Raw genomic sequence first — 27,949 nt, forward strand, 5'->3', positions numbered from 1 at the left:
ACATCCATACATGACTACTGGAAAAACTAAATGTTTGACTGTATGGACCTTTGTTGACCAAGTGATGTCTCTGCTGTTTAATATGCTGCCTAGGTTTGTCATAACTTTCCTTCCAGGGAGCAAGTGTCTTTTACTTTGATGGCTGTAGGCACCAAAGAATTCACCTCTGCTATCTAGGTTTGTCATAACTTTCCAAGGAACAAGCGTCTTTTATTTATGGCTGCAGTCACCAGACAGTTCACCTCTTTAAAGTCTATGATTCAGTGGTTTCACTGGATTCACAGAGTCGTGAACTGTGAATCTAATTACAGAACGTTGTTGTCAACCTTCAGAAGAACAGAAGAACCTCATACTCGTTAGCAGTCTCCCCAGCCGCCCACACCCGAGGGCCTGGTCACCGCTCATTTAATCTCTGTAAAGTCACCCATTCTGGACGTTTTGTAGAAATAGAATCACACAGGTCTTTTGTGTCTTGATTCTTTCATGCGGTATAAAGTTCTCAAGGTTTTCACATGTTGTAGATTCATATATCAGCGCTGCATCCCCCTTGGTGGTGACAGGCTGGCTCTTTAGCGTCCAGGCCCCCCTTCCTTCTCTTGGCTAAGCTCCTCTAGGAGATGAGGCAAGTGTGTGCATGAGCTGGGTCTCCCAGGTTAGTTCCTGAGGCCCTCTGGTTTCAACCCTCGGGATTGAAAAAGTCTCTCTAAGATCTAGCTGGTTTTCCTGATGGGGAAGAGAGAGGACACTGCCTCCCTCCTCTCTCCCCTTCTCCAGCTGGAGCATCTGTGATGGAACGTGCATGTGGGGAAATCTCTGTAGAAACCTGCATTCTCCTGTGTCCTACATGTGGAAGACCAATCACTTCTTCATTCATGCATTCATCATCCTACCTGTTCATCCATCCATCATCCATCAGCCACCCAGCCATCATCCATCACTCATTCATCCATCCATCACCCCTCCATCCATCCATCATCCATTTATCCATACATGCATCCACCATCTATCCCTCCATTATCCATCCCTCCATACATGCATGTGTACATCATCCATCCATCCATCCTCCATCCATCCATTCTTACCTTCATTCAACATGTATTTACTGAACACCAACAATGTTGGTGTTGGGGAAACAACTGTGGAGAAATCAGACCTGACGGGATAGAAGAACAGGTGATAAACAGAAACACGTGAACTCAAGCATTCCAACCGGAATCAGTGCAGGTAGGATAATGAACAGGTGTGGTGATGGAAAATGATGTGGTAGAAGAGAAGGTGTGATGTAGGCTGGATAATGCTCCCCTAAAGATGCCGACATCTGTCCTAATCCCCAGATCCTGAGACTAGAGGAACTTATGTGTCAAAAGAGACTTTGCAGATATGATGAAGCTAAGGATACTGAGATGGGGCGCTTACCCAGGGTTATCTGGGTGGGCCCTGTATAATCTCAAGGGTCCTCATAGGAGGGAGGCAGGAGGGTCAGCGTGAGATGATCAGGCAGGAGATGTGATGAGCAAAGAATGAGGCTGGAGGGGTGTGAAAAAGGGGCCACGGGGCAAGGATGCATTATCCTCTAGAAGCTGAAAGAGGCAGGGATATGCATTGTCCCCTAGGGTCTCCAGCTCTGCCCACACTTTGATTTTAGGCTTCTGATCTCTAGAACTACAAGAGAACAAATGTGTGGAGACGTCCCTGGTGCTCCCACTTCGGTGGACATGGTTTCAATCCCGCAGGCCCTGTGGCAGCCAAAAAAAAAAAAAAAAGAGAATAAGTGTGTGTTGTCTTAAGGCACCCAGTTTGTGGTTACAGCCACCCACTGGTTACTACAGCTATAGGAAGCTAGGGCAGAATGGTAGAAAAGGTCTTTTCATCAAGGCTAGGCTGGAAGCTCTTTCTGCTCCAGCCAAGGCCGGAGGAGGGGAAGGAGAGGAGCTAGTTACTCACTGGAGTTCACAGGAACAGTCTGGGATCAAGAACAGCAGGTGCAAATGCCCTGAGGCTGGAAAGAATTTGCTGTGGTGGAAGAATGGAAATGGAGGTGGGAGGGCAGGAGGGGGAGGGGTGTATGATGAGGCTGGGGAGGTGGGTGGGGCCTCCAGACCCCCGCAAGCCCAGGGCCTGAGACGGGGTGTCCTGGGAGTGGTGCCTTGGCTGTCTCCCGTCCTCCTAGTTTGAGGCTCTCCGCCCAGTCCCTCACTTTCCTGCTGCCCAGACGTTTCCTACCTGTGTCCGCTTCTCTCCCTCTGTGTGGCCACTATCCTGGGGCAGGCCTGTGGTGTGTCCCACTCGGACTCCTTGCTGGTGCCACACCCTCCGCACAGTCCCAGTGTGCGTTCTGCTCACTCATCAGACTCCTTAACTCGGACTAGCCCGTGGGGACCCTCAGCGTCGTCACGCTTGCCTGCCTCAAACTCCTTGGCCGGTCTTGACACCAGCTCTGGTCCGCCTCTGCTCATCTATTCCCCTGCTCCCTTCCCTCCACACCTGTGTCCTGGGAGCAAACGCCAGTCATCACGTCATTTGATCTGTGGCCTCAGCACGGGATTGAAAAATAAGGAAACCTTTAGAAGACCCCATTTTCATTTTAAAAGTCTACCATGATCATTTCTAAGTCATAAAGGATAATTTCTTAAAACCGACAAACATCCAGTGTCCGCATTTATTGATTTATTGACAGGATTGTATATGTGAATCAGAATCCAACTAGGTCCACGGTTTGATCTGCTTCTTTTTCCTACTTTAAGTTATAGGTTCCCTTGCTGTACAAGTTGCCTGTTGGTGCAGTGGTAAAGAATCCACCTGCCAGTTCAGGAAACGTGAGTTTGATAACTGAATCGGGAAGATTCCCCAGAGAAGGAAATAGCAACCCACTTGGTATGCTTGCCTGGGAAATTCCATGGACTGAGGAGCCTGGTGGGCTGCAGTCAGACATGACTGAGCGATTGAACAGCAACAGTCCCCCGCAGCATTTCTCTCTCTGTTTCTCTGTCTCTGAGTTAGATCAGGAAACAGACACATCACATCATCAGGGAAATGAGGGGTTTCATACAGGAAAGTGGGTGGGGCTGGACCATGGACACCTCGAAGGCTGGGACCACAGCATGCAAGGAGCAGTCCCTACCGGTCTGGACCCTGGACACTCACCCACCGGTGTGGGTGCAGACGCTGGGGAAGCGCTTGGTCCAGCGTCACCTAGGGAGGACGCAGTGGGGTGGGGCAGACAGCCCAGCCCAGCCCACCCCTCCCCTTTAACTATGCTTAACTTCTTGGGGGGAGCCGCAAGTAGTTTGTGTGAGAGGTGGTCCCAGAAAGCACTACCCAGAGATGGGGAGTGAGACAGGAAGGAAAAGACTCTGGCGAATTCGCTTTTTTCTGGCTTTGAGCCGTCTGGTTCTCCGCTCACCAGCCCCCAGCCTCCATCTTTGGGTTACCATGACAACAGCAAGATGTTTGCAGGTGCCCCAGAGAGGGTGACGAGGGGGAGGGGACAGGCTGGCAGTCGGGGTGGAGGGGTGCTGGTGTAAACCCACTCTTCACTTGAGGGGGTCAGGAGGGAGGCAGGCGAGGAATGACGTTGCCCTAAGTAGGGGTCACTTTCTGCATTTCCGCTGGGCCCACTATTGGTGCATTGGACACCCAAGACAAAAATATGCCTTGATCCCCACATGGAATTAGTCACAGTTTCCATGGGTCTAGTGTAGAATCGGGGAGTTGTTCTCCAGTCTGAGTGCCCTGTTGTCTCCTCTTTGGGGGAGGCCATGTTTCTGAAACTTTCTGGCAGAAGTAGCTGTTTTCCAGATAACACTCAGAATTGTTTAGCTCATTTGATCTGGAATTTCCAGCCACACACCCCCCCGCCCCGCCCCTGCCCCCGGGTCCTGAGCCAGCTGAACAGATTATGCTGATTGGTATGTGTGTGTATTTTAAGTCATTAAAAATTAAAAAAAAAAATTCTAATATCTTTTAAAATAAATGATGGCAAAATGCATCTAACAGAAAACTTGCCATTTTTAATTGATTTTTAAAATAAATGTTTAAACTTTTGGTCTTCTGGGTCTTCGTTGCTTTGAGTGGGCTTGCTCCAGTCGCGGTGTGCAGGCTGCTCATTGCGGTGGCTTCTCTCGTCGCTGCTGAGCATTAGGTGCCCCGGCTTCAGTAGTTGTAACATGCGGGTTCAGTAGCAGAGGCGCGTGGAATCGTCCTGGACCTGGGATCAAACCTGTCCATATCCCCTGCCTTAGCAGGTAGATTCTTATCTCCTGGACCACCAGGGAAGTCCCCATTTTTAAGCAAACAGTTCTGTGGCCTTAAGTACATTCACGGTGCTGGGCAGCCATCTCCTCCATCATCTCCAAAACTCTTTATTTAGTAAAACTGGAACTCTGTCCCCATTAAGCACGAACTGCCCGTCCCCTTCCCCAGCCCCTGGCTCCCAGCATCTTATTTTCTGTCTCCATGAATGTGACGACTCCAGGGACCTCACGCGAGAGGAGTCGAGCAGCGTTTGTCCTTTCGTGACTGGCTTACTTCACTTAGCATTACATGCTTGAGGCTCATCCACATGGCAGCATGTGTCAGAACTTCCCTCCTGTTTATGGCAGAACGACATTCCGCTGTATGGATGGACCACATTTTGTTTATCCATTCATGTGTCCATGGACACTTGGAATCCTTCCATGTTTGGGTTGCAAATACCTGTTCGAGAGCTTGCTTTCCATTCTCTTGGGAAAATACCCAGAATCAGAATTGCTGGATCACGTGATCTTTCTAATTTGGTGGGGGGGAACCATTTCGCTCCCTGTTTTACATTCCCACCAACACTGCACAAAGCTTCCAATTATTCCACATCCTCATCAACACCAGTTATTTTCTATGCTTTTCTTTCACGATAGCCATTCTAATAGGTGTGAGGGGATCCCTTAGTTTAACTTTTGCATACAGAAAATAATCTTTCTACCCAACAGAACCCCATTGTCCCCTGTACAATCAAAGACACACTAATTCTCCTTCCAAAAAAGGAGATGCGAAGTTCCACCTCTAGGCGGTGTTTTCCAGCTGAGCTGCAATCCCCTTCTATATCTTGTGACTTAAAATACTAGATGTTGGTTGAACCAGTGTATTTTTTTAAATTAAATAAACTTATTTAATTATTCAGTTTTCTGGGTCTTACTTGCTGTACACAGGACCTTCAGTTTTGACATATGGGATTTAGTTCCCCAACCAGGGACTGAACCTGGGCGCCCTGCACTGGGAGCGCAGCGTCTTAGCCACTGGACAACCAGGGAAGTCCCTTGAGCTGCTATTAACCCACTTTGTAGTCGTTGGACTATCAACTGGACCTGGGGAGAAAACACAGACAGCATTAGTCCTGTGATTCCAACTAGGTAGATAGACCTTCTTTTTCCTCTATTCGTTCCGTACCCATTCCCTTTGCCCCATCTCAGCTCATCCTGGTTCTTTGTCTGGTGAGGTGACCAACACTTCATTCCTGAAGGATCTATGCCCTTCATGGGTCATTTCGGTTTATCCTAAGTTTGTACTGCAGGACATGAGAGTTCTCAGGGATGCCCCAGAGAATCTTCTGGACTCCAGGCGTAGGCTCTCTGTGGCATTCCCCCTTGGAACCAGGACCAGTCAATGCCCGCTGGTACAGTAACCCCCTACTTCATCTCTTATTTAGGCACATAAACAGTATTCTAGAAACAGCAAAGCATCATCACTCAGCCAGTAAAGGGCCATCCCTTCATTCAGGGATGCTTAGGACGATGGGGAACATGGTGAGCCAGAGGAGCCAGAGGGCTTAATCCTGATGATACCCTTCATTTGTGGAGAATTGAGTTCCTTGATGAGAAACAGTGTGCATTGTGGGCATATAATAATGGCCAAGGAGATTCCAGATGTGCATGGATGGAGGTTTCCTCAGAAAACTTGCAGGCAGGGAAGGCAAATTCCTGTTCAGAGCAAGTGATTAAGATCGAATCACTGCCCCTTCCATGATGGAAGTGGTCCAGTCAAATCAACCTGCCACCAGGGGGATGGCAGTCCCCTGGGGAATGATGTCCTCTGATGGGGTGGCTGGCCCCACAGCAATGGGGTGGGGGTGCTGGTCAGCTTCAGTGCAGAGAAGCTTGGGTTGCTGGGCCCAGGCAAAGCAGGGTGGCTGGGGACACAGGCTGGCTGATGCCGTCAGACAGACCATCTTGTCCCTCTGATGACAGAGAGCCTCCTCCGTGAAGGTGGCCTCTGGTCAGCACTTACATGGGACATGGACACCTGTCCGGCTGCCTTGTGCCCACTCCGAGAGACTCTTCCTCTGGCTTCTTCTCCTGACCTCCTGTGACCAACCGTCCAATCTTGTTCCTTCGGAGTCCCTGGCCATCCATTAAGCCCTGCTGACAAGTCAGTGTGGACCCACATCTCTGACCTTCTCTCCTTACAAATAAAAAGAGCAACCAGGTGCATGTGTGACATTCTGTCCCTGCTCCCTTCAGGACCACCTCCCTGGAGCTGCAGAGTTTCCGCTGTCTACTCTCAGGCGATGCCAGAATATCAGTCAAGCCTGAAGTCCTTCTTCCTGGTGCTCTGTTCATTTTTATAAGGGAATTGGAGGTGATCAAAACATGATGGCATCACTGTTCCGTCTTCCCCAAACTGCCTTCGAGTCCACTTGAAATAGAAGTGGTTCTGAAGAACTGGTGCTTTCAAACTGTGATGCTGGAGAAGACTCTTGACCTTGGACAGCAAGGTGACCAAACCAATCAATGCTAAAGGGAATCAGCCTTGAATATTCACTGTAAGGACTGACGCTGAAGCTGAAGCTCCAGTCCTTTGGCCACCCGATGCAAAGAGCCGATTCACTGGAAAAGATCGTGATGCTGGGAAAGATCGAAGGCGAAAGGAGAAGGGAGAGCCAGAGGGTGAGATGATTGGATGGCCTCACTGACTCAATGGACATGAGTTTGAGCAAATTCGGCGAGGTGGTGAAGGACAGAGGAGCCAGGCGTGCTGCAGTCCATGGGGTCACAAAGAATCGGACACAACTTGGCAAGTGGAAAACAATAGGAGCAGAAACATCTGTTCTGAAAGTCCTGGGTTGATGGCATCTTGAAGTGGGCTCTTCAGTAGAAACGAGCAGTGCCACAGAGCACAGCATGAGACCCCCAGGGATCTGGGTCTTTCCGGGCCCCCACTGCCAGACTGCCAGGCCCAGTGGAGAGAGCTGCGGGCAAAGCCACCATCACAGCCCTTGGTGCACTTGACTGAGAAGGGCAAGCGGGGCTGGATTCAGCTCCCGCCTGAGCCCTGGGCCCCGTGCTGGTACTGCAGCCTTCCCCCTTCCTTGCCGGTGGGCTCGCTGACCACAGGGAGGGTGAGACGGCCTGTCTTCAAGGTCTCTCTCTGCGGTGGGATTCCCTACTAGGGGGTCTGCAAAGGGGCCTCTCCCTGAGATGGTTAGAGCCATCCCAGGTGAATGTTTGCCCTCTTGGCTCTGAACTGCCCTAAGTCCCTCCCAGCATAAATTGGGGGTTCCCTCACTTCCGTGGTCACCCATGGGGAAGGGCCTCGGGGAGTGGAGGCAGGTGGACAAGCCGAGCCAGGAGTCAGAGGGATCCGGCCAGTTACGGACTCGCCGGTCCATCCAGGTCAGCCCAGCTGGAGGGGCCTCTTGGCAGAGAGACCCCAGGGTGATGACTCTCCAGGAGGAGTCCCCCCAACTTTCCAACCTCCACCCCAGACAGTTGGGGCGGTTCCCAGTTGCTCAGTTCTCCGGTTGATACAGGCCTTTTCTAACCTCTGTGCTCGTGAGTTCCCCCTACTTGCTGGTCCCTGGAGGACTTCCATCATCTTCAAGGCCCCGTTCAAATGTCACCTCCTCCAGGAAGTCCTCCCCTGCAGCCCTGCCAGAGGATAGGCACACGTCCCGAAGCCACTCGATGTGGGATGAATGGGTCCAGTGCGGCTCCCTCAGCCAGCTCTGAAGGGCAGAGACGTTTCCTTCCCAGCTCCGGGGAACGTTGCCAGCTCTCCGAGGAGCTCATATGTTCCTGAGTCGTGTGGGGACTTCCCCTCCACCCACAGAACAGACTCGACTATGACCTGCCAGGTCCGCTGGCCTGGCTTAGATCCCTGGCAGGACCTGCCCTCCTCAGCCTGGATGCCTCCTGGCCCCTCCCCGTCCGGGGACCGGTTCCCTGGTCCTCGTGGCCTCTGTCCCTTGGGCCCACACCCCAAGAGGAGCCTGGGCAGCTGGCCTGGCAGCGAGTTCAAAGTCCAGGCTGCTTCCAGGCGGTTACAGTGTCTGCTCCATCCCTGCCCCGCAGTCTCCGACTCACCTTACCTTTTAAGGCATGGGGTTGAGACATATTTGTACTGGGTCACCTCCAGTCCCAAGGGATTCCTAGGGGCCATGTGGTCTCCGGTGGGGGGGAGGTGTTTGCCCCCTCCCCCTCTAACCCACCCCCTCCAACCACCACACTTGAAAAGAATAAATCTCATCGTGTTTGTCTCCTGAGCTTCAGACCCTCCAGATGCACCCTGTTGCTCAGAAGAAGCTACCCCTTGGCTTAGATGCCAGACCCTGTGGGGTCTGCTGCTGCCCCTTTGCTCTACCTCGGCCCCTCCCCTCCAGCATACTGTCCTCAGCCCGCTGTCGCCCCCACTTAAATGCCATGCCTTCTCCTGCCCTGACCCATGGCCAACTCCTTCTCATCCTTCAGACCCCAGCTAAAACGTCACCTCCTCCCAGAAGCCCTCCCAGACTGTCTCACGTAAAGATGGCCTCTCTGTGCAGGTTTTTTAGAATCGAGATTTTTGTTTGTTTGTTTTGCTTTGTTATGTTTTAATTAATTGATTTATTGAGTTGAGCCGGGCCTTAGTGTAGGTGTGTGGGATCTTCAGTCATCGTGGTGGCACGCAGAATCTTTTAGCTGTGACATGCAAACTAGTTCCCTGACCAGGCATGGAACCCCTAAGAGCATAGAGTCTTAGTCACTGGTCCACCATGGAAGTCCCCAGAATTCAGATTCAATGAATTTTCTTACCATAAAAACACCATGTACAGAGGAGCCTGGCAGAGTACAGTTCATGGGGTTGAAAAGAGTCAGACACGACTGACCACACACACACACACCCCATAAAACTCACCCCTTTAAGTATACAATTCAGTGGTTTTTAGTATGTCCACAAAGCTGTGCAACCACAATTTCAGAACACTCTCATCACCCACAAGAGAAACCTCCTATCCATCAGCAGTCACTCTCCATTCTCCCTTGCCCCAGGCCCTGGCAATCACCAACCTGCCTGTCTCATCTCTGTGGGTTTGCCTCTCTTGGACATCTCACATGAATGGAATCCTACAATACAAGGTCTTATGCATCTGATTCTTCCACTTAGCATAATTATCATCAGGAGTCAGCACCTCGTTCTTTTTTATGGCTAAATAATATGCCCTTGCGGGGGCTTCCCAGGTGGGGCAGTGGTAAAGAATATGCTCGCCAGCGCAGGAGACGAAGGGGACCTGGGTTTGATCCCTGGGTCAAGAAGATCCCCTGGAGGAAGGAATGGCAACCCACGCCAGTGCTCTTGCCTGGAAAATCCCGTGGACAGAGAAGCCTGGCGGGCTACAGTCCACGTGATCCAAAAGAGTCAGACGCAACTGCACGGCTAAGAACGCAACATGCTCACCAACTCCCAGAGCCTACTCAAACCCATCAAGTTGGTGATGCCATCCAGCCATCTCATCCTCTGTCGCCCCCTTCTCCTCCTGCCTTCAATCTTTCCCAGCATCAGGGTCTTTTCCAATGAGTCAGTTCTTCCCATCAAGTGGCCAAAGTATTGGAGTTTCAGCGTCAGCATCAGTCCTTCCAATGAATATTCAGGACTGATTTCCTTTAGGATAGACTGGTTGGATCTCCTTGCAGTCCAAGGGACTCTCAAGAGTCTTCTCCAACACCACAGTTCAAAAGCATCATCGTTCCAACCCACCGCCCAAACTCTGTCTTGGGCTCCCAGCCCAGGGGGACCTGGGTATGCTTGCCTGCCCTGGAAAGGCCTCGGATTCCTCCCAGCCTGACACAGCCCCCTGTCTCCCAGGCTCTCATTCAGGCTCCCAACGGGCCTTCTCTCCAGCATGTACCCCAACCGCAAAGGCTTCTGGGCTCTGCCCTCCTGCCCCTGCCCTGCTGACCCTCATCACCCACAATCCTTCCCTTGGCCGCCACCCCAAGCCTCTCGGTTCCCAGCGCGACCAACGACCCGGGTCTCCCCAGATTCCTGCTGTTTGTGTGGGAGAACTCAAAATAGCCAGTGCAGTCTCTGCCCAGCCTGGGAAGCAGATGGTTTTCCCAGGGGCTGGTCCCCAGGGCACACATGATGTCTTGCTCACCAATGCCCCGGCTCTTGGCCCCATGCTCAGCTGACATACTCTCTTCCCAGGCTCAGGCAGGCTCGATGTCCACTGAGCCCCTCACTCACTGTGTGGCTGTAGACAAAGCATGCAACCTCTCTGAGCCTCAGTTTCCTGAAGTGCAAAGGTAGGATCATTGCTTTGCTAATCTTGGTGGTCATTTCAGGAATGAAATATGACAAGGGCCTCGAAATTCTTTGTGATCTTAAAACATTGAGTTACGTTTCTCCCAGAGGTGGTGGAGGAGGGAGGCAGGGGAGGAGCAGGGACGGGGTCTGAGGTCCCTTTGAATGTTCTTTGTCTCTGCAAATGGGAGTGGCCACTCTCGTTGCCTCCATTTTATGGAAATAAAGACTGAGGCTTGGCAAGGGGTTGGGGGTACTTGAGCTCAGGACGGTGGTTGTGGACAAGGATGTGAATTCAGAGCTGAATGATTTTCCCTTTGAAGATGGGTGATTTAAATGTTTTCCTACTTGCTTTTTTGTTTGGGGTGTTGCCTTACTTGCATATGGGATCTTAGTTTCCTGAACAGGGATTGAACCCGTGTCCCTTGCTTTGGAAGTTCTGAGTCTTAACCACTGAACCACCAGGGAAGCCCTTTCTGTGTGCTTTTAGAAATCATTTGAAACTCTTCTGAAGAGCAGCTTTTGTCTTATTCAATCAACAGGAACAATTCCTGGCATGCAGAAGGCACTCAATAGATGCATGGATGAATGAGTGACGGAATGAATTAAACCATGAAGCTACACTGGCTTTATGGGCACATAAACCATGGACAGAGGAGCCTGGTGGGCTATAGTGCATGGCGTCGTAGAGTGGGACACGATCAAGTGGCTGAGCACACATACACACGCGTGCACAAACCATGGGTGTCTGCTTGCCGCTCCTGCAGCTGACAGGAGAGACCCAGCCCCATGGTGAGCATTGGTCTGGAGTACCCAGGAAGGAAATGGATGTGGCCAAGCAGTGTCAGGAGCAGGCCCAGGGCGCCGGTCATAGCCCCAAGCTGGGAGGGTGTCTGGGCCCCTCTCGGGTCTCCTCCGTGTCCTGGCGGCCTCCCCGGGGCAGCTCCATTTCTTGTTTCTGTTCAGTCTCTGAGTTGTGTCTGATTCTTTGTGACCCCATGGACTGCAGCACACCAGGCTTCCCTGTCCTTCACTATCTCCCGGAGTTTGCTCAAACTCATGTCCACTGAGTCAGTGATGCCATCCAACCGTCTCATCCTCTGTCGTCCCCTTCTCCTCCTGCCCTCAGTCTTTCCCAGCATCAAGGTCTTTTCCCATGAGTCAGCTCTTCGCATCAGGCTGCCAAAGTATTGGAGCTTCAGCTTCATTAGGGCAGAGGTTCCATTATTTCTCTGTAAAACAATGTGGGAATGAGACACAGAACTTGTTGCCCAAAATAACATGGCTGCAAGCCGAGGGGGCATTTCTGTCATTCAAACCAAGTTTGGTGTGACCTGTGGGAAAGAAAGTTCTCTGTTGACAGTGTGAGCCTCTAACAGTGGCCCGGATATGGCATGAAGGATGCCTGGGCTGACCCAAAGTCGCCGTCCCCACCAAGAGGATGCCTTCTTCCACTGCAGGTTCCAAGGGACGCAGACGACAAGAGCCACACTGGAAAGGCAGCTTTGGAGGGTGGGTGGATTCCTCATTCATTCATGGCATGTGTGTGTGTGGGGGGCGGGTGGCTGGAGACAGGAGGACACTGGCCCCTGTTGACTCTCGCGTCTGTTTTCTTGCCTAGGGGCAGGGCAGGAAACGGAGTTTATGACAAGGAGGCACTTTCTTGTCTGTTGCAAACCAGGGATTCTGTGACTGCCTGTGGCTTCCTCTGGGTTGGCCTTGTTTGCAGGGGAGAAGCTGCTGCTCTGTGGCTTTGGAGGGTCACCTTGGCCCTGCCCCAGGCCTGGTCTGATGTGGCCTGTCCTCTTGGGCAGCCTAACTCTCCGGTCTGCATTCCATCCTGAGTGGGTCCTGCACTCCTGGACTCAAGTGGGCTGGATCTGGTGACTCGTTCTAACCCACAAAACACAGTAGGAGTGATGGGTGTTGCTTCTGAGACTAGGTTCTGGAGGATGATGATTTCCATCGTGTGAGTCCTCTCTGACTTTTCTCACTTTCTTGTCCTGATGAAGCCAGCTGCCCTGTCATTGGCAACCCTATGGAGAAGCCATCAGCCAGGGAACTGAGACTCTTGTCCACCAGCCCTTGAGGAACTGAACTCAGCCTATAGCCACTGAGTGAGCCAGGCCCCTGCAAATGTCTGCAGCCTTTGCTGCACCTTGATCACAGCCTGCAAGAGATGCAGGGAGGCATCCAGCCAAGCTGCCTTCAGATTCCAGTCTTGGAAAAGCTGGGAGACAACAGACGTGGTTTTAAAATGTGACATTTTGGGGTTATTTGTTACGCAGCTGTAGATAGCCATTATACATATTTCATTGAATGTGTCTTAGGAAACATATAAGCAGCATATGAAACTGGGATATTTATTGCTTGTTGTTGTTTAGTTGTTGCTTAGTCATTAAATTGTGCCTGACTCTGTGACCCCATGGACTGAGGAGCCTTTTGGGATTTCCCAGGCAAGAATACTGGAGTGGGTTGCCATTTCCTTCTCCAGGGGAATCTTCTTGACCCAAGAATCAAACTTGTGTCTTCTGCATTGCAGGCAGATTCTTCACATCTGAGCCATCAGGAAAGCCCATAAGCAGCGCATGAAATTGGGATGTTTGTGCACAGGAGACCCTCAGGGCCCTGCTCAGCATCAGGCTGAGGATGAGGGCCGGCAGGTCCACGGCAGGAAGAGGAAGGAGAGAGGGAAATGGGGACAGAGGTGTCAGCTGACACCCTGGGTCTCCTGCAGGCTTGCTTCCCAGGCTGGGGCACCAGAAGTACCCACGGACAGAGCTGGTAAGAAGCCTGGTGACCTCCTACAACTTCATCCACAGACAGCAGGAGACCCTGGTGAGGTTTGTCACCTCGGGCCTCAGTTTCCCCATCCCATGGCCTTTTGCAGGGTGTATGAGAGAGCCCTCTGAGTCTGCCTCCCTCCCTGCAAGCTTGGGGAATGCCATCACAGCACCCTTTTTTCCTTTTCTGTCGGCCCCCTCCATTGGACAGAGAGACAGGGAGCTCAGAGGGCTGGCTGGCCCTCGTCACTGAGCGCCCCACTTTGTCCAGTGCCTGACATACATCACCTTGCTTGAACCTTCTCATGTGTGTATGAGAGTTGCCCAGTTGTGTCCAACTCTTTGTGGTCCCAATGACTGTGTCCCGCCAGGCTCCTCTGTCCATGGGATTCTCCAGGCAAGAATACCGGAGTGGGTTGCCATTTTTTTCTACAGGGGATCTTCCCGACACAGGGATTGAATTCCGGTCTCCTGCATTGGAGGCGAATTCTTTACCGTCTGAGCCACAGGGAAGTCTAACAGCCACGTGAGACTGCTGTAAGTCTCTCCCCACTTTATAGCTGGGGAGCCAGACAGAGGGGGTGTGTGGCATGCCCTCGGATAGTCCAGCAGCAGGAGCAGCACTCAGTGTCAGCGTCCCAAGCAGCTCTTTTGTTCACTGCTGCACCCTAGCACCCAGCTTGATGTCTGCGGCACAGTAGGTGCTCAGCTCACGTGCTGGGCAGGACTGGCTGAGTGACTGCTCCTGGTCAACCTCACAGAGTGGCTGGACTTGGAGGAGGCAGCTCACCCAAGGGCTGGACTTCAGCCAAGGTTACATTGCCTTTGGCGGATGGGGAGGCAGGGAGCTGTGAGTGCCCAGGGACTCCTGAGGGCCAGTGCAAAGCATCACAGCTGTCTTGGTTTTGTTTTGATCCTATTTCATAGAAGAGGAAACTGAGGCACCCAGAAGGGCCATGACTTGCCTGAAGTAGTCACATCGAGACCAGGCTGGGGTCTCTCTGTTTTCATTCCCAGGCCAGCACTGCTGCCTTGACCCTGCCCCTCCCAGGAGGTCCACATGTGGCACGACCAGCAGCCTACCCAGAGGACCCTCCTGGGCTTTACTCTCCCCACAGTCACCTCGAAGCATAAGGCTGACCGACTAACTGAAAGCTAGTAATGGACATGGCCCAGAGGCCATCTGTCTGCGCCCCAGGGGCAGTTTGGTTGTACCAAGGACATACATTGGCATCTCAGAAGCCTTGTTCCTATTTTCTCTTTTGCTAGAACTCCTTCTGTTAACCCTGTGTTCAGCACCCAGACCAGCCTTTCTTGAACCAAAAAGTCCACGTAAACGCTTACTTAGCACTGCATTCCATTCTGGCCTCGTGAGTTTGTATAAACATCAGAGGAATTCTTTAATTGCAATAAAGACGAGTCCTTGGGGCTTGGGCCATGTTTGCAAAGTGTTAGCTGCTTAGTTGTGTTCGACTCTTTGTGACTCCATGGTGTGTAGCCCCCAGACTCCTCTGTCCATGGGATTCTCCAGGCAAGAACACTGGAGTGGGTTACCATTCCCTTCTCCAGGGGATCTTCCTGACCCAGGGAACAAACCCGGGTCTCCTGCACTAGAGGCAGATTCTTTACTGTCTGAGCCAAGAGGGAAGCTCAGAGCTGTGTGCATCTATTATTTGCTTTTTCAGAATAAAAATATCTTACTTTTTCCCAGGTTTGAAGATACAAACTGATTAAAAAAAAAAACAACCCCAAACCAAACCCACAAACACATCCTGCGATTTTTCTCTACCATCCTGGGATAACCACAGTCTTGCCCTCCAGGGCTGTATCATCTTTTAAATATTTGCCAAGTGTTGGGCTCACTGATTTCATTGTTATTGCAATTTGTGTATCTTTATTTTAATGAGGTGGAGCTTTGCTTCAAGCATTCATTATTCATATTTCTTCTTTTGTGAGCTTCTCGTTCTTATCCTTTGCCCCTTTCCCATGACCATGATGCTGGGAAAGATCGAGGGCAGGAAAAGTGGGGGACAGAAGATGAGATGGTTGGATGGCATCACCAACTTCAATGGACAGGAATTTGAGCAAACTCTAGCTAATGAAGGACAGGGAAGACTGGTGTGCTGCAGTCCATGGGGTCACAAAGCATCAGACATGACTTAACGACTGAGCACCACCGCCTATGGGGAATTTAATCTTTTTCTTATTGATCTTTCAGAACTCTGTGGGAGGCAGAATTCTGGGTCCCATGACCTCTCCCTCTCCATTATGCTTGTGGTTGTGGTGGGTTAGATGGCAAAAGAGATTTTGCTGATGTAATTAAGGATCTAATCAGATATCATTCAGTTGTGTCTGGCTCTTTGCAACCCCATGGACTGCAGCACGCCAGGCTTCCCTGCCCATCACCAACTCCCAGAGCCTACTCAAACTTATGTCTGTTGAGTTGGTGATGCCATCCAACCATCTCATCCTCTGTCCTCCCCTTCTCCTACCACCTTCGATCTTCCCCAGCATCAGGGTTTTTTCCAATGAGTCAGTTCTTGGCATCAGGTGGTCAAAGTATTGCAGTTTCAGCTTCAGCATCAATCCTTCCAATGAAGGCGGGTCGAGCCGGCCCAAGAATGAGCATTCCTAACCTGTGCCCACGTGGGGCGGACTGAGCGGGCTGGACCACCCGTTAAGAACGCGCTTTTCCCTGCCTCTAGGCCTTTATAGCCCCTCCCACCAGGAAGTTGAGCCCCGCCCACCAGGGGCGTGTGGTCGGGTAAGTCTCGCCTCCACGAGCAAGCTCTCTATCCTTACTGGCTGGTGGGAAGGGGCCCCCCTTCATCAGAGCTGTCCCCGCCTCCGCCCGAACCCCGGGGCAGGGCACTGCGCCTGCGCAGTAGAGCTCCCGTTTAGCGCCTCTGCGCGGTCCGGGTGGCAGGCGGAGACCCTATGGCGGACACCCGGGAAGAATCGGAACCGCTTCTGAGCCGGCCCCGCGGCGGCAGCGGCCGCGACTGCCCAAGGGGCGTACCCGCTTGCAGCAGCGTCCAAGAGAGCGCTGGTGAGCCGCGGCCTGGGGAGGGGCCGGGCCGCGCGGGGGCGGCCCGAGTCGCGCCCCTGCTGTCGCTGCATGCGCGCCCCGCCTCCCCCGGCCGGGGTCCGATCGGGCCTTGCGGAGGGCTGGGCGGCTGCGCCCTGCGGACCCCGATCCCGGCCTGGGCATGGAGCTGGGGGCGCGGGGTCGCTGGGGGGAGTGGTGGTCTCGCCCTGCTCCACCGACCGGCTGGACAGAGAGGCCTCGCTCAGCCGGGGAGCAGCCAGCCCCGTCCCCCCGCCCACCCCCCAGTCCCCTCCGTCCCGCCCCACCCCCAAGTCCCCTCCGTAGGCTCGGGGCCTCGTACTTTCCGTGGATCGCCTTGGTGACTCCTAGGAGGACGTACTTCCATTTTCTCCAGTTCTTATCGGGGAAAGTGAGGCACAGAGAGGGGCGTTCCCCTACCCAAGGTCACACAGCCAGGAAGTGGCCGAGGTGAAATCCAGCTGGGAGTGAATTGTGAGCCTTCCCAAACCGGGGCGGCTTCCTGCCTTTGCCCTCTGCAGCTCTGGCCTGCCCTTCCTGTTTATCCGCAGAAAGACTGCTCATTCCTGGGGAGGCCTGGGAGGGTGGAGGCCTTCTGTCCCTGTCAGATCCCAGGGGCATTGGGTGCTGGATTTGGGAGGGAAGGGCCTCAGCCTCCTTTTACGGAGGGGGAAGCTGAGACCCCGAGAATGTTCGCAACTGGTGCAAGCTCACAGCCCTGGGGCCTGTCGCAGCTTCTGCTGCCCCGCACGGGGTGCTCCTTAAGGGGCCATCTGGGCTCCTGCTTGCCAGGGGTCTGTGCTGTGTGCCTGACTGTTGGGGTGGGTGCCTGACCGGAGATAGGAAACATGCCCACCTGCCCATCTCAGAGCCTGTCCCAGGACAGTTCTCCATCCAGCCTGTGCCAGGCCTCCCAGGGCCCCGGAAAAGGGACATAGGATATGGTGGTGTTCAGGGGGAGCAGACTTTGTGTCTGGAGGTCCGGGTGCCTTTCTGGTGCTGCCACTGCTCGGCTGTGTGACCTTGGCAGGTCTAACCTTTCTGTGGTTGTTCAGTCGTTCAGTCGTGTCTGGCTCTTTCCGACGCCATGGACTGCAGCATGCCAGGCTTCCCTGTCCTTCACCATCTTCCTGGAGTTGGCTCAAACTCACGTCCATTGAATCGATGATGCCAACCTTTCTGAGTCTCGGTAAAACGGAGGTGGTCACTAGGGGTGCCCTGAAGGGGGCCCTGGTGAGGATTCAGGGAGCGTCTAGGTGCCCAGCCAGGTGGCAGAGCTGGTGTTCACTGGTGCCGATAGCTGTTCTGAGCAGAGAACTGTGATCATTGCAGGTCCAGCCCCGGGAGAATGCACGGCCAGGCAGATGAGACCCTCACTGCAGAGACAAGAACTGAGGCAGGCAGTGTGGCTGGTGCGGGGGGGACTCTGGGGAGGGCTCTTTGTCCCGACCCTGTGGCCTTGGTGAGGGCTTCTGCGAACACAGACAAGACACCCTGTGTTCTGGATTTCCCTACCCCCAGCTCCCATGCAGGGCTGCTGGATAGGACCCTGAACTCAGGGTCTGTCTGGCCTACAGCCAGACTGTCCTAGGAACAACGGTGGGGGAAGGCTGCTGCTGGGTGCCCCTCGGGCCCCAGTGGGCCCCTGTGGTCAGGTCCCGAGGCAGCCCCTCCTCATGGACCACGACTTCAGGGTGGGGATAGTCGTTTTCTCTTCCCCTTCCTGGTCAGGGAATGACCCTCTTACTGGTTATGGAAAAGTCAGAGGACAAGGGATTGCTGTGCTCTAGAAGGGGCTGTGAGAAGAATACTGATAGTAAGTGTTGATGAAGGGCTTACTATCCGTCGCGCATTAGCTACAGTAACCCATTCGGCCTGCACATCAGTCCTGTTGTGTAGGGCCTGCAGGAACTGAGGCACAGCGAGGTGAGGGGACTCGCCCAGGGTCACACAGGCCCAGCCAGGGGGTGAGGGGAGCTGGAGCCAGCGGGGGAGGGGATTTATTCTGGGATGTTGGAAAGGGGAGGCCTGGGGCAGGGGGACCAGTGCAGGGCTGACGGGCACAGTGTTTGAACCCTCTTGTCCTCTGTGCTCTGACATCTTACCCTAGTGTGCCCAGTGGGGAGACGGGGGTGTGGACAGGTGATTGCCCACCCCCTACACCCCACCCCGGGGGAATGAGTTCCTAGACCTCCAAGCTGCAGGATGGTGCTCCTGGCAGGGCTGATGGGGCCTGGGCAAGGGCGTGGAGGCTTTGGAGAGCTTGGCCTCGGTGGAGCCAAGTTCGGGGTGAGTGGCAAGGAGAGCACAGGCTGGAGGAAGTGGCAGGGGAGGAGGCGGGCAGAGTGTGGACTCTCTCCTGGGGTGGGGGGGCCCAGGGGAAGCTATGAGGTGCACGTGGAAGGCTGCTGCGGGGGGGACAGGGCGGGAGGGCCCTGGGGGTCTGGTGCTTCGAGGGCCGGGTGGCCGGAGTTGAGCGAGCCCCTTCAGCGGCCCCCAGTCCGGGTCCTGGAGCGAGCTCTGGGGCCTCTGGCTGCCCGTCTTATGCAGGCAGCTTGTCTCCTTGGGTCCCCTCAGATCGCAGTGTGCCCGGGAGGCTTTCCGGGGAAGCAGCGGTCGCCACCCTCAGAGCCTGCCCGGGGGAACTCCTGGGCCCCTGGGGTTGAGCGTGGAGGTTGTCCGTGGGGGGACCCCGAGGTGCCGACGGACATGGTGCTTGTTCTCGGTGACACAGCAGGTGATGGCACAGCCCCGTCCCCTGTCTCTGCCCATGGTCCCCCATGTCCCCCATTGGCCCCTGGACCCCGCTGCACGGGCCTGGAAGATAGTGGCACAGCCTCCCTGGGGACGGCAGACAGAGTTGGCAGTGGTCTGGAGCTCTGCCCAGGCGTCCCCTTTCCCGGGCACCTCTCTGCCTCTCTGTCTCCTCTCGGTACCCGTGAAGGGTGGTTTTGGCAGCTGCTGACCTCCAGAGACCAGACGTGAGAGTAGAGTCTTCAGCAGGAGTGGTGACTGGTCAGTTCAGCTGGTCTCAAAGCCCCGCGATCCGCTGGGGGCTGCGTGCCGGCTCTGCTGTCCTGGGTGCCTGGGCTGCACCCTGCCCGCTCCCCACGGCCTCTCCGGGCGGGTTCCCTGTCTCCCTGGGCTGCAGCTCCTCACGCCTGCCTCATACCCCTGTGTCAGGGAGTGGTCCCGTGCAGAGTCGGAGTGGCGCCCGTGCTCACCAGGCGGCAGGTGGCACACCCGGCCAAGGGGACCGACCAGGTGCGCAGCCCAAAGCTCCCTGATGGGGGCCCTGGGGTGCCGGGCTGCGGTTGGAGCCGCCCGACTCGTCCTGCCCGAAGGCCCCTCGCAGTCGATCTTCCCTGGCCTCCGAGGGCCCCTGTCTGGTTGGCGAAGGCTCCCTCGGCTCCTGCCCTTGGGGTGACTCGGCTGTGGCCCCCTGGCCCTGTGGGCCCATGACACGAGCTGGGGTGGGGGAGAATTAGGGGGACACGATGACCCCAGAAGGCCCTTCTTAGGTCTCCATATCTGGTGGAGGTCACGCAGCGCCTCGGGCTTCTAGACGTGAAGTGTCAGTGTGAGACCCGTGCCCTTGTTTGGCAGAGGGCTGGCTCGGAGCACCACCCCATCTCACAGTTGAGGCAGCTGGGCCGCGGTGTCCTGACAAAGGCTGCCCGGAGGCCCGCGGTGGGACGGGGTGGGGAGGGCGACCATGAACACAGTCCGTGTGCCACGCTGGCCCTGGGGCTCCTGCACTCGCCTTGGGGGGCTGTTAAGAACCCCCATTGGACAGGGGGCGATGGGCACCGTGGGGGCTGCTCCTGTCCTGGGCCCGGAGCCTGTCGTTCAGACCCTGCCCGCCCCCCCCACCCCCGCAGGCCTCAGGCATCTCATTCCAGAGCCTCTGGAAGGTCGCAGCCGGGTCCTCACCTTGCTTTCCCCAGGAGTCCTGGGCTGGGCGAGCGTCTCCAGATCCCACTCCTCACCCGCCGTGTCCCCTCTGCCCGCAGGCGCCGCAGCCAGGCGGGATCTGTGCTTGGACCAGGCTGTGGTCCTCATCGAAGACGCCATCCAGGTGGGTGGGCCTGTGCTTGCCCTGGGGCTCGTGGGGCTGGGCGGACGCTGGGGCCAGGCTGCGTTTGCTGGGCCATACGGTCGTCGCCCCCGTGCTGACTGGGATTTAAGGCTTGGTCCCCTCCAGCCCTCCTTAGGAGACGTGCGCCAGGTGCCCTTCCGGGTCCCTGGCCACTCATTTCGCCGGTTCACCATCTGCCCCAGCCTTCGTGTGCCGTACTGCTCTGGGTTCTTTGAAAGGTACCCAGAGGTGGCATGACCTTCCTTCACCTGCAGACAACACCCCGGGTTAATCAGGGAGATAGACTGTGGAAGCTGGCAGTACCCTCTGTGCGGGATGAGGCTGGGGGCATCCTGGAGGGTGACCCAGCTGAGACGAGGTGGGGTCGGTATCTTGCACAGAAGTGAGGAGAGCCTCACAGGCAGACCTAGCTGTGTGCACAACTGTGCATCCAGCAGGCCGGGTCCGTCCACCGTCTGGCCCCGGGGTCTGGCCCTCAGGCATTCTCCCTCTGCCGGGAAACCTTGTCGCTTGGGAGGGTGCGACGCTGCTGGGTGGCCACGAGCCCCCAGTCCCTGTGGAGCGGACTCTGTGATCCCAGGGCCGTGTCCCCGCTGTGGACGTGTCGTGGGGTGAGGGGCTGCCCTGCATGGGCTGGCTGTGCGGTGCGGCCCCGAGGGGACCCTCACCGCCCCGTGTGACCTCCACTTCCAGTATCGCTCCATCAACCACCGCATGGACGCCCGGTCTCTGTGGCTGTACAGGCGATACTACTCCAGCAGCAGCCAGGGGTGAGCGGGCACGCGCCCCACGGGGCTCCTGCGGCCGGGCCAGGGGGGGTCTCGGGGGGCAGGCAGGCTCCCCTCCCTGGGGTGGACGAGGAGCTGCTGTCTCCCCTCCTTACTGGAGCAGAGGCAGAAAGGGCCCCTCTCTGGTGAGGGCTCCTTTCCAGAATTTTCCGGCCAGCCGTGGCACCTGAGTTTGGACTCGATGTGTGTGGTCTGACCACACACGGGTGGCCCCAGAGCAGGAAGTGTGGGCCCCGGCCTTTGGACCCGTGGCGTCTGCCCTGCTGCTTTCCAGGCATCCCGCCTGCTGGGCTGCTCTTTGGGCCCCCGAGCGTGGCTGGTTTGTGCCTTCTGACCAGTTTCGGTTCCTTTTCCAGGATTCTGAGCTTCACCATTTTCTTGATCCTGGCTTTGGCCTTCGTTGAGACCCCTTCCTCGCTCACGCGCACCTCGGACGTGCGCTACCGCCCGGCCCCCTGGGAGCCGCCCTGCGGCCTGACCGAGGGCGTTGAGGCGCTCTGCATGCTGGTCTTCGTGGCCGATGTCTCCGTGAAGGTGAGGGGCCACCTCGCCCACCTTGCCCTCCCGCTCTGCCGTGGCTTCCCGGGTTCATCCTTCCCCCTCCCAGAGCCAGCCGTCTGTCCCCACCATGCACTTCGACCCGCAGGGCACAGACCTGCCTCTTGGACGGCCCTCCCCTCCCAGACCATTGATGGGGGTCAGTTGAGCCATGAGGGCTGCGCAGCCTCGCGGGACCCGGGAAGGGCATGGCTGAGGGTCTACAGTGCCACCCTGGGGAGAGACCCCTGCTGAACAGCGGGCCCTGGAGGAGGGCTTTTCACAGCCCTCACTGCCCCGGCCCAGAGTGGAGGGGCTGGCGTGGGGGGCGGGCAGATGCCCTGCCAGTGTGCCAGTCTGGCTTCCGTGACCCGGATCTTTCCAGAAGCCGGGGCGGGGCGCGAGCTGGGCTGTGTCAGGGCGTCAGAGCCACAGGGACTCGGCGGTTAGACCCCGCTGCTGGCCACGCTTCCCATCACTTCTGATAAACAGCGGTGACGCCACTGCGCTAGCCCTCATGGGCACGTCCAGGGCTGAGCCAGCTGCACCCTGCCTGCGGTCCCTTTAGGGGGCAGTTCAGCCTCTGTGGTCTGACCCCAAGGGGCATGGGTAAGCCTCAGTGCGTGTGTTACCAAGAGCCCCGGGCAGTGTCTTATTTCTCCTTTTTTAGCCTATAATGTGGTTAGGAGGTCTGGGGGTTTTAACCTGGAACTGAAACTAGTGAGTTTTCATTGGCCTTTTTTGAGTGGCCGGTCTGTTGGGGAAGTCTTGGAAGGTGGGAGAGAGTGTGGGTTTTATCTGCAAGTGGTGGCCTCTGGGGGGGGTCAGTGATCGAAAGTTAGGCGACGGCCACCCAGATGACAAACCCACGTTCCCAAGGCCGGCCCCTGGGCCACTTCGCTGGTTCCTGGTGTTTCCGGAACTGTCCCCACGCACAGGCCTCAGTGCTGACCGGACAGGCTGGAGCGGGTCAGTGCCGCGCCCGCAGTCACGAGGAGGCTGGGCGAGGCGCGTGGCCTCCCGCCCACCCGGCGCCCAGCTTCCTGCTCTGAGTCATGCAGGGACCACGCGGCTCCTCAAGACTGCCCAGCGACCCCCGTGTCCACACGGCGCAGGCCTCTCACCGGCTGCCCCCGCTCAGCCGCCGTCTGTCTTGCAGAGCTACCTGATCGGGTGGGCCCAGTTCCGGAGGAACCCCTGGCTGCTGGCCTACCTCGTGGTGCTGGTTGTGTCTCTTCTGGACTGGATCGTGTCGCTGAGTCTCGTCTGCCAGGAGGTGGGTGGTCAGGCGGCCCCAAGGGGGAGTGGGGAGCTCTAGAGGGGGTGAGGGTGCAGATGAACGGTGTGGGTTATGGGGGAGAGCCCTGGGGCCCAGCGTCCCTCTGGCCTAGCTCTGCACCATCCAGCCCATGTCAGTCACCCACAGGCCGGAGCCTTGTCCCCACCTTCAGGCCCAGAGAAGGCGTGAGGCCCTGGGGGCGAGTTCCAGGGTCCGGTCTGCCCAGAACACCCAGAGGCACCGCCCTGTGATTCAACAGATCCGAGCTTGCAGATGTGGGTTTGGGGGCGTCTGTAGCCTTGAGGACCGGTCGGGGACACAGAAGCCCCGTGAGGTGCTTTCGAAAGAATTTACCGTTCGGGCTCAGACAGGGCTTGAGTAAGAAAGCGAGAGGGGAAAGCCCCTGCCCTGGGGCTGTGGAGCTCAGGAGAGAGGCCCTGGCCCTCGGGGGGGTGCTGGTGCTACCAAGAGGTGCGGTGGTGACTTAGTTCTGGGGGTGCTGGAGGCCGGGGAGCGGGGACACCCTGGGTGCTGCCAGCAGGAATGGCACGTGGACAGAGGCCGGGGGGGCACCCCTGCCCCTCCTGGTGCCCTCCCGCCCAGTGGGGCAGCCGATGCAGGTGTCAGGGGTGTTAGGGGTGGGTTCCCAGCTCACAGCAGGGCTGGGGGGCCAGGGGGTGGTGCCCCCTGCAGCCGCCCCCACCCCCGTGCCTCCTCCATGTTCCTGCATGAGCACCCTCCTCCCTGAGGAGCTGCCGCCCCCTCCCCACCAAGGAGAAGGCTCGCCCCCTCCCCAGACGGGGCAGAGGCCAGCCCAGCCACCACCGGGTCCATTTCTGAGTGATGGCCATGGTGTCCATCAAGTATCCCTGAACATTCTGGGTGAGGGTCGTCCGTGAAATTAGGGAGGAGAGAGGCATGAGGGCCCTTACTGTGCACAGACACTGTCCGTGTAACCAGCAGGGAGGACCGCGTGGCTTGTGTGCTGAGGGGCCGGGGACCCGAACTCACACTTGCAATCTCCCTGCCCCGTCCCCACATCCCTGGGTCTCTGTATACAAGGAACTTCACTCCTGAGGGGCTCAAGTCCGTGGCAGTCCTGCCTCTTTATTCCTGGAGTTTTGTGACAGTTGTTTGTCCTGGATGTCCCTCGGGGGAGCCCACACAGACCTCCCTGTCCCTCTGGGCGGCAGCTTCCCAAGCCCACCGTGGTAACTGGAGCTCTGCGCCCTGCCTACCGGCCCCCAGTCCTCTTCACAGACAGCTGTGGTTCAGAAACACGGTCCTCGGGGGTGGTCCTGGGAGAGGTAGGGGGGCAGGGGGCAGAGTCCATGCCTGCCCACCTGCCTGTCTGCTGAGGACAGCTGACTGCCTTGCTTGGGGTGGGGCTGGCGAGTCCCCCCTGGGGGGCCACAGTGGGGCCGGTGCTGGGCTGTGCCAGTGGCCAGGGTGGGGAGGTCTGTACTGTTGGCCCCGGGGGTGACCCCCATCCCCATCCCCATCCCCCCAAGCTGCAGGGGGCAGGCGACCAGCTGAGCAGAGGTGGGGGTGAGGGTGCCCAGTGCGGCTGCCAGCCAGAGGTGAGGGGAGGGTGCCCTGGGCTTCCAGGCAGCCGTGGAGGGCTTGGGCAGGGAGGGGAGGCCATCAGCCTTGTGTGTGTGAGACAAGAAGATGCCCATTAGGACATGTCTGGAGTTGACAGCTTGGGTTGTAGATTGAATGTGGAGGGACCCTTAACACTGTAAGGACAGACCAGTTCCCTGGGCCGTGAGGCCAGCGAGAGGGGAGGAGGGGCTCGGGGTCCAGCACGTGGTCGGGCACAGAGTGGGTGACCCAGGTGTCAGGCAGGGGGAGGTGCCTGCCGGCCAGGCTGGAACACAGGAGGTGATCTTGGGCTCAGAGGCTTGGCAGTCACTGTGGGCCGGTCCAGTGCCCTCGGGCAGGAGGGCAGGTTGGCTGGAACAGATGAGCGAAGGGCAGTGTGGTGTTTTGGTTGTGAGTGGAAGGTATTGAAGCACGTGGCATGTGTGCACGTGGGGACAGGGTAAGAGCTCTGGGGGGCCTCTGAGGGGCCAGGGTCCTGAGCACAGAGAGGAGGGTCCTCGGGTGTGACAGGAGGGGGAGAGGAAGGGGTGTGTGTTGATGTGTGTTTGTGTGAGCGTGGAGGTGCGGGTGTGTGTGAGCACATGGAGGGGTGGGGGTGGTGTGTGCGCATGTGTGAGTGTGGAGGTGCAGGTGTGTGTGTGGGTGTGAGCGTGGAGGTATGGGGTGTGTGTGTGTGTGAGCGTGGAGGTATAGGGTATGTGTGCACACGTGTGTGAGCATGGAGCTATGCGTCAGCATGGAGGTGCGGGTGTTTGTGTGTGTGTGAGCGTGGAGGTGCGGGTGTGCGTGTGCGTGAGTGTGGAGGTGCAGGTGTGTGAGTGCGTGAACGTGGAGGTGGAGGTGCGGGTGTGCGTGCGTGAGCGTGGAGGTGGAGGTGCGGGTGTGTGTGCGTGAGCGTGGAGGTGCGGGTGTGTGTGAACGTGGAGATGAGAGTGTGTGTGTGTGAGTGTGGAGGTGTGTGTTTGTGTGTGCGTGAGCGTGAGTGTGGAGGTATAGGGTGTGTGTGTGTGAGCATGGAGGTGCGGGTGTGTGTGTGCATGAGTGTGGAGGTGCGGGTGTGTGTGTGTGAGCATGGAGGTGCGGGTGTGTGTGTGTGCTTGTGTGAGCATGGAGGTCCAGAGTGTGTGTGTGAGCGTGGAGGTGTGGGGGTGTGTGTGAGCGTGGAGTTGTGGGTGTGTGTGTGAGTGTGGCGGTGTGGGGTTCCTGCTCACTTTCTGCCGGTCTGGTCTGTGTGGGAGGCTGTGACCCAGAGCATAGGAGGGGCTGGGGGCTGCAGACTGAGGAGCCCTGGGATAGCCTCCAGAGGGCAGGACAGCAGCTTCCCAGACAGATCCAGGGGCGCCCGCCCTCTGTGAGAGCGGGGTAGGGGGTGCTGGGGAGACAGGCTGGTCACCCCCTGGCCCGGTGCTGGCTCGTCGGGGGGCCTGAGGGCCCTGGGTTCCGACCTGTGCTCAGAGGGACGTGGAAGTCAAGGTCGGCCGAGTGGGCAGCCTGGGGACAGCCGGGGCCGTGCCCGTCCTTACAGGGCGCTGGGTCTCTGGGCCCATCGTGGGGGCCGCGCTCAGGGTCCCGGGTGTGGGTCTCTTGCAGCCCCTGCGAGTGCGCCGGCTGCTGCGCCCCTTCTTCCTGATGCAGAATTCCTCCATGATGAAGAAGACACTCAAGTGCATCAGGCGCTCGCTGCCGGAGATGGCCAGGTGGGCGCTGGGCCAGGTGGGCGCTGGGCCAGGTGGGCCGTGGGGTCAGGTGGGCGTGGGGTCAGGTGGGCACTGGGGACAGATGGGAGCTCAGTCAGGTGGGCATGGGGCCATGTGGGCGCCGGGACCAGGTGGGCACCGGGGTCAGATGGGAGCTGGGTCAGGTGGGCGCTGGGATCAGGTGGGCGCTGGGTCAGGTGGGCATGGGGCCAGGTGGGCACTAGTATCAGATGGGAGCTGGTTCAGGTAGGCACCGGGGTCAGGTGGGCACTGGGGTCAGGTGGGCGCTGGGGTCAGATGGGCGCTGGGGTCAGGTGGGCGCTGAGTCAAGTGGGCTGGCAGGGTGGGGTGGGGATTTCTGCTCCCTGCTGGGGGCCCGGGGCTCCCTTCCTCTGGCCAGGGGGGCTTGTGGGCAGGAGGCATTTGGGGGTCTCTGTTTCGCACCTGAGGCAGCCCTCTTAATAGCCTTGCTTGACCCCTGCCCCCTGCTCCATCCTGCATACGCTTCCTGCCTTGGCTGTGACTGCTCACTTCCCTCTGTCCCTGGCCCCCACCCTCCCCCTGCACCCCCACCCCCGTGACTCACGTGGCTGACCCCTCACTGCTGGCCCAGGTTGATGGCGCTGGCCTTTCTCCTCGGCGAGTCCCGGGGTCCTTGGAGCTGTCTGTCCTGGCACAGGTTTGCTAAGGTTGCACTTGTGCCAGAGTGCACTGAGCAGCTGAGCGGGTGGCTAGGTCGGGGCAGGGAGCTCCCCGCTGGGCCCGGTCAGCGGAGCCGGGACCGCGTCCGCCCGGCGCTGAGTGCCGCTCCCCTGCCCCCAGCGTCGGGCTGCTGCTGGCCGTGCACCTGTGTCTCTTCACCGTGTTTGGGATGCTGCTCTTCACCGGCGAGAAGGTACTGCGCTCTCTGCTCTGCTCCGCCAGGCAGCACCCCGCCAGGCGACCCACAGTGCCACCCCGTCAGTCCACTGGCTGTTCACTGACTGTCCTTCTCTGCACCCCTCTTAGATGGAGGCCTCTCAGACCAGCCATCAGGGAGCCCCTCTCAGCCCCTGCCTGTTTCTCCAGAGGGGACCCTTCCTGCCTGGACCCCTCCCCTCTCAGCCTCTCACTGCTTCTCAGCCCCCGGCAGCTTCTTGCTGCGTGGAGGTGTCTGTGTAGCTCTTGTGTGCATGCTGTGTGTGTGTACATGCATGGGGGTGTCTGTGTGTGTGTCTGTGTAACTGTGTGCCCTGTGTGTGTGTATGTTTTATCTCTGCGTGTGCATGCACGGGGGTGTTTGTGTGTCTACATAACTGTGTGTGTGTATGTTTCTATCTCTGTGTGTACATGCATGGGGGTGTCTGTGTGTATGTCTGTTTGACTCTGTGTGTGTGCTGTGTGTGTTTCTGTGTGTGTACACACAAGGGGGTGTCTGTGTGTGTGTCTGTGTAACTGTGTGTATGCTGTGTGTGTGTTTTTTTATCTCTGTGTGTGCATTCATGGGGGTGTCTTGTGTGTATGTGTATGTGTAACTCTGTATGTCTGTGTGTGTGTTTCTATCTCTGCGTGTGCATGCATGGGG

At 57.2% G+C, this 27,949-nt stretch overlaps 1 protein-coding gene across 1 annotated transcript in view; it reads left to right on the forward strand.

Moving 5' to 3' along the window:
* Positions 1-16,214: 16,214 nt before the first annotated feature.
* The window catches only part of TPCN2 (two pore segment channel 2), a 29,039-nt gene continuing 17,304 nt past the window's right edge, over positions 16,215-27,949 (forward strand). The window contains exons 1-7 of the mRNA XM_040255269.1: positions 16,215-16,362; positions 20,394-20,458; positions 21,173-21,249; positions 21,624-21,801; positions 22,964-23,080; positions 26,279-26,385; positions 27,208-27,280. Coding sequence (XP_040111203.1) covers positions 16,251-16,362; positions 20,394-20,458; positions 21,173-21,249; positions 21,624-21,801; positions 22,964-23,080; positions 26,279-26,385; positions 27,208-27,280 — 729 coding nt within the window. The 5' untranslated portion in view covers positions 16,215-16,250. The remainder of the gene's footprint in view (positions 16,363-20,393; positions 20,459-21,172; positions 21,250-21,623; positions 21,802-22,963; positions 23,081-26,278; positions 26,386-27,207; positions 27,281-27,949) is intronic.

The sequence above is a fragment of the Oryx dammah genome, unplaced genomic scaffold, assembly GCF_014754425.2.
Source record: "Oryx dammah isolate SB20612 unplaced genomic scaffold, SCBI_Odam_1.1 HiC_scaffold_15, whole genome shotgun sequence".
Taxonomy (NCBI): Eukaryota; Metazoa; Chordata; class Mammalia; order Artiodactyla; family Bovidae; genus Oryx; species Oryx dammah.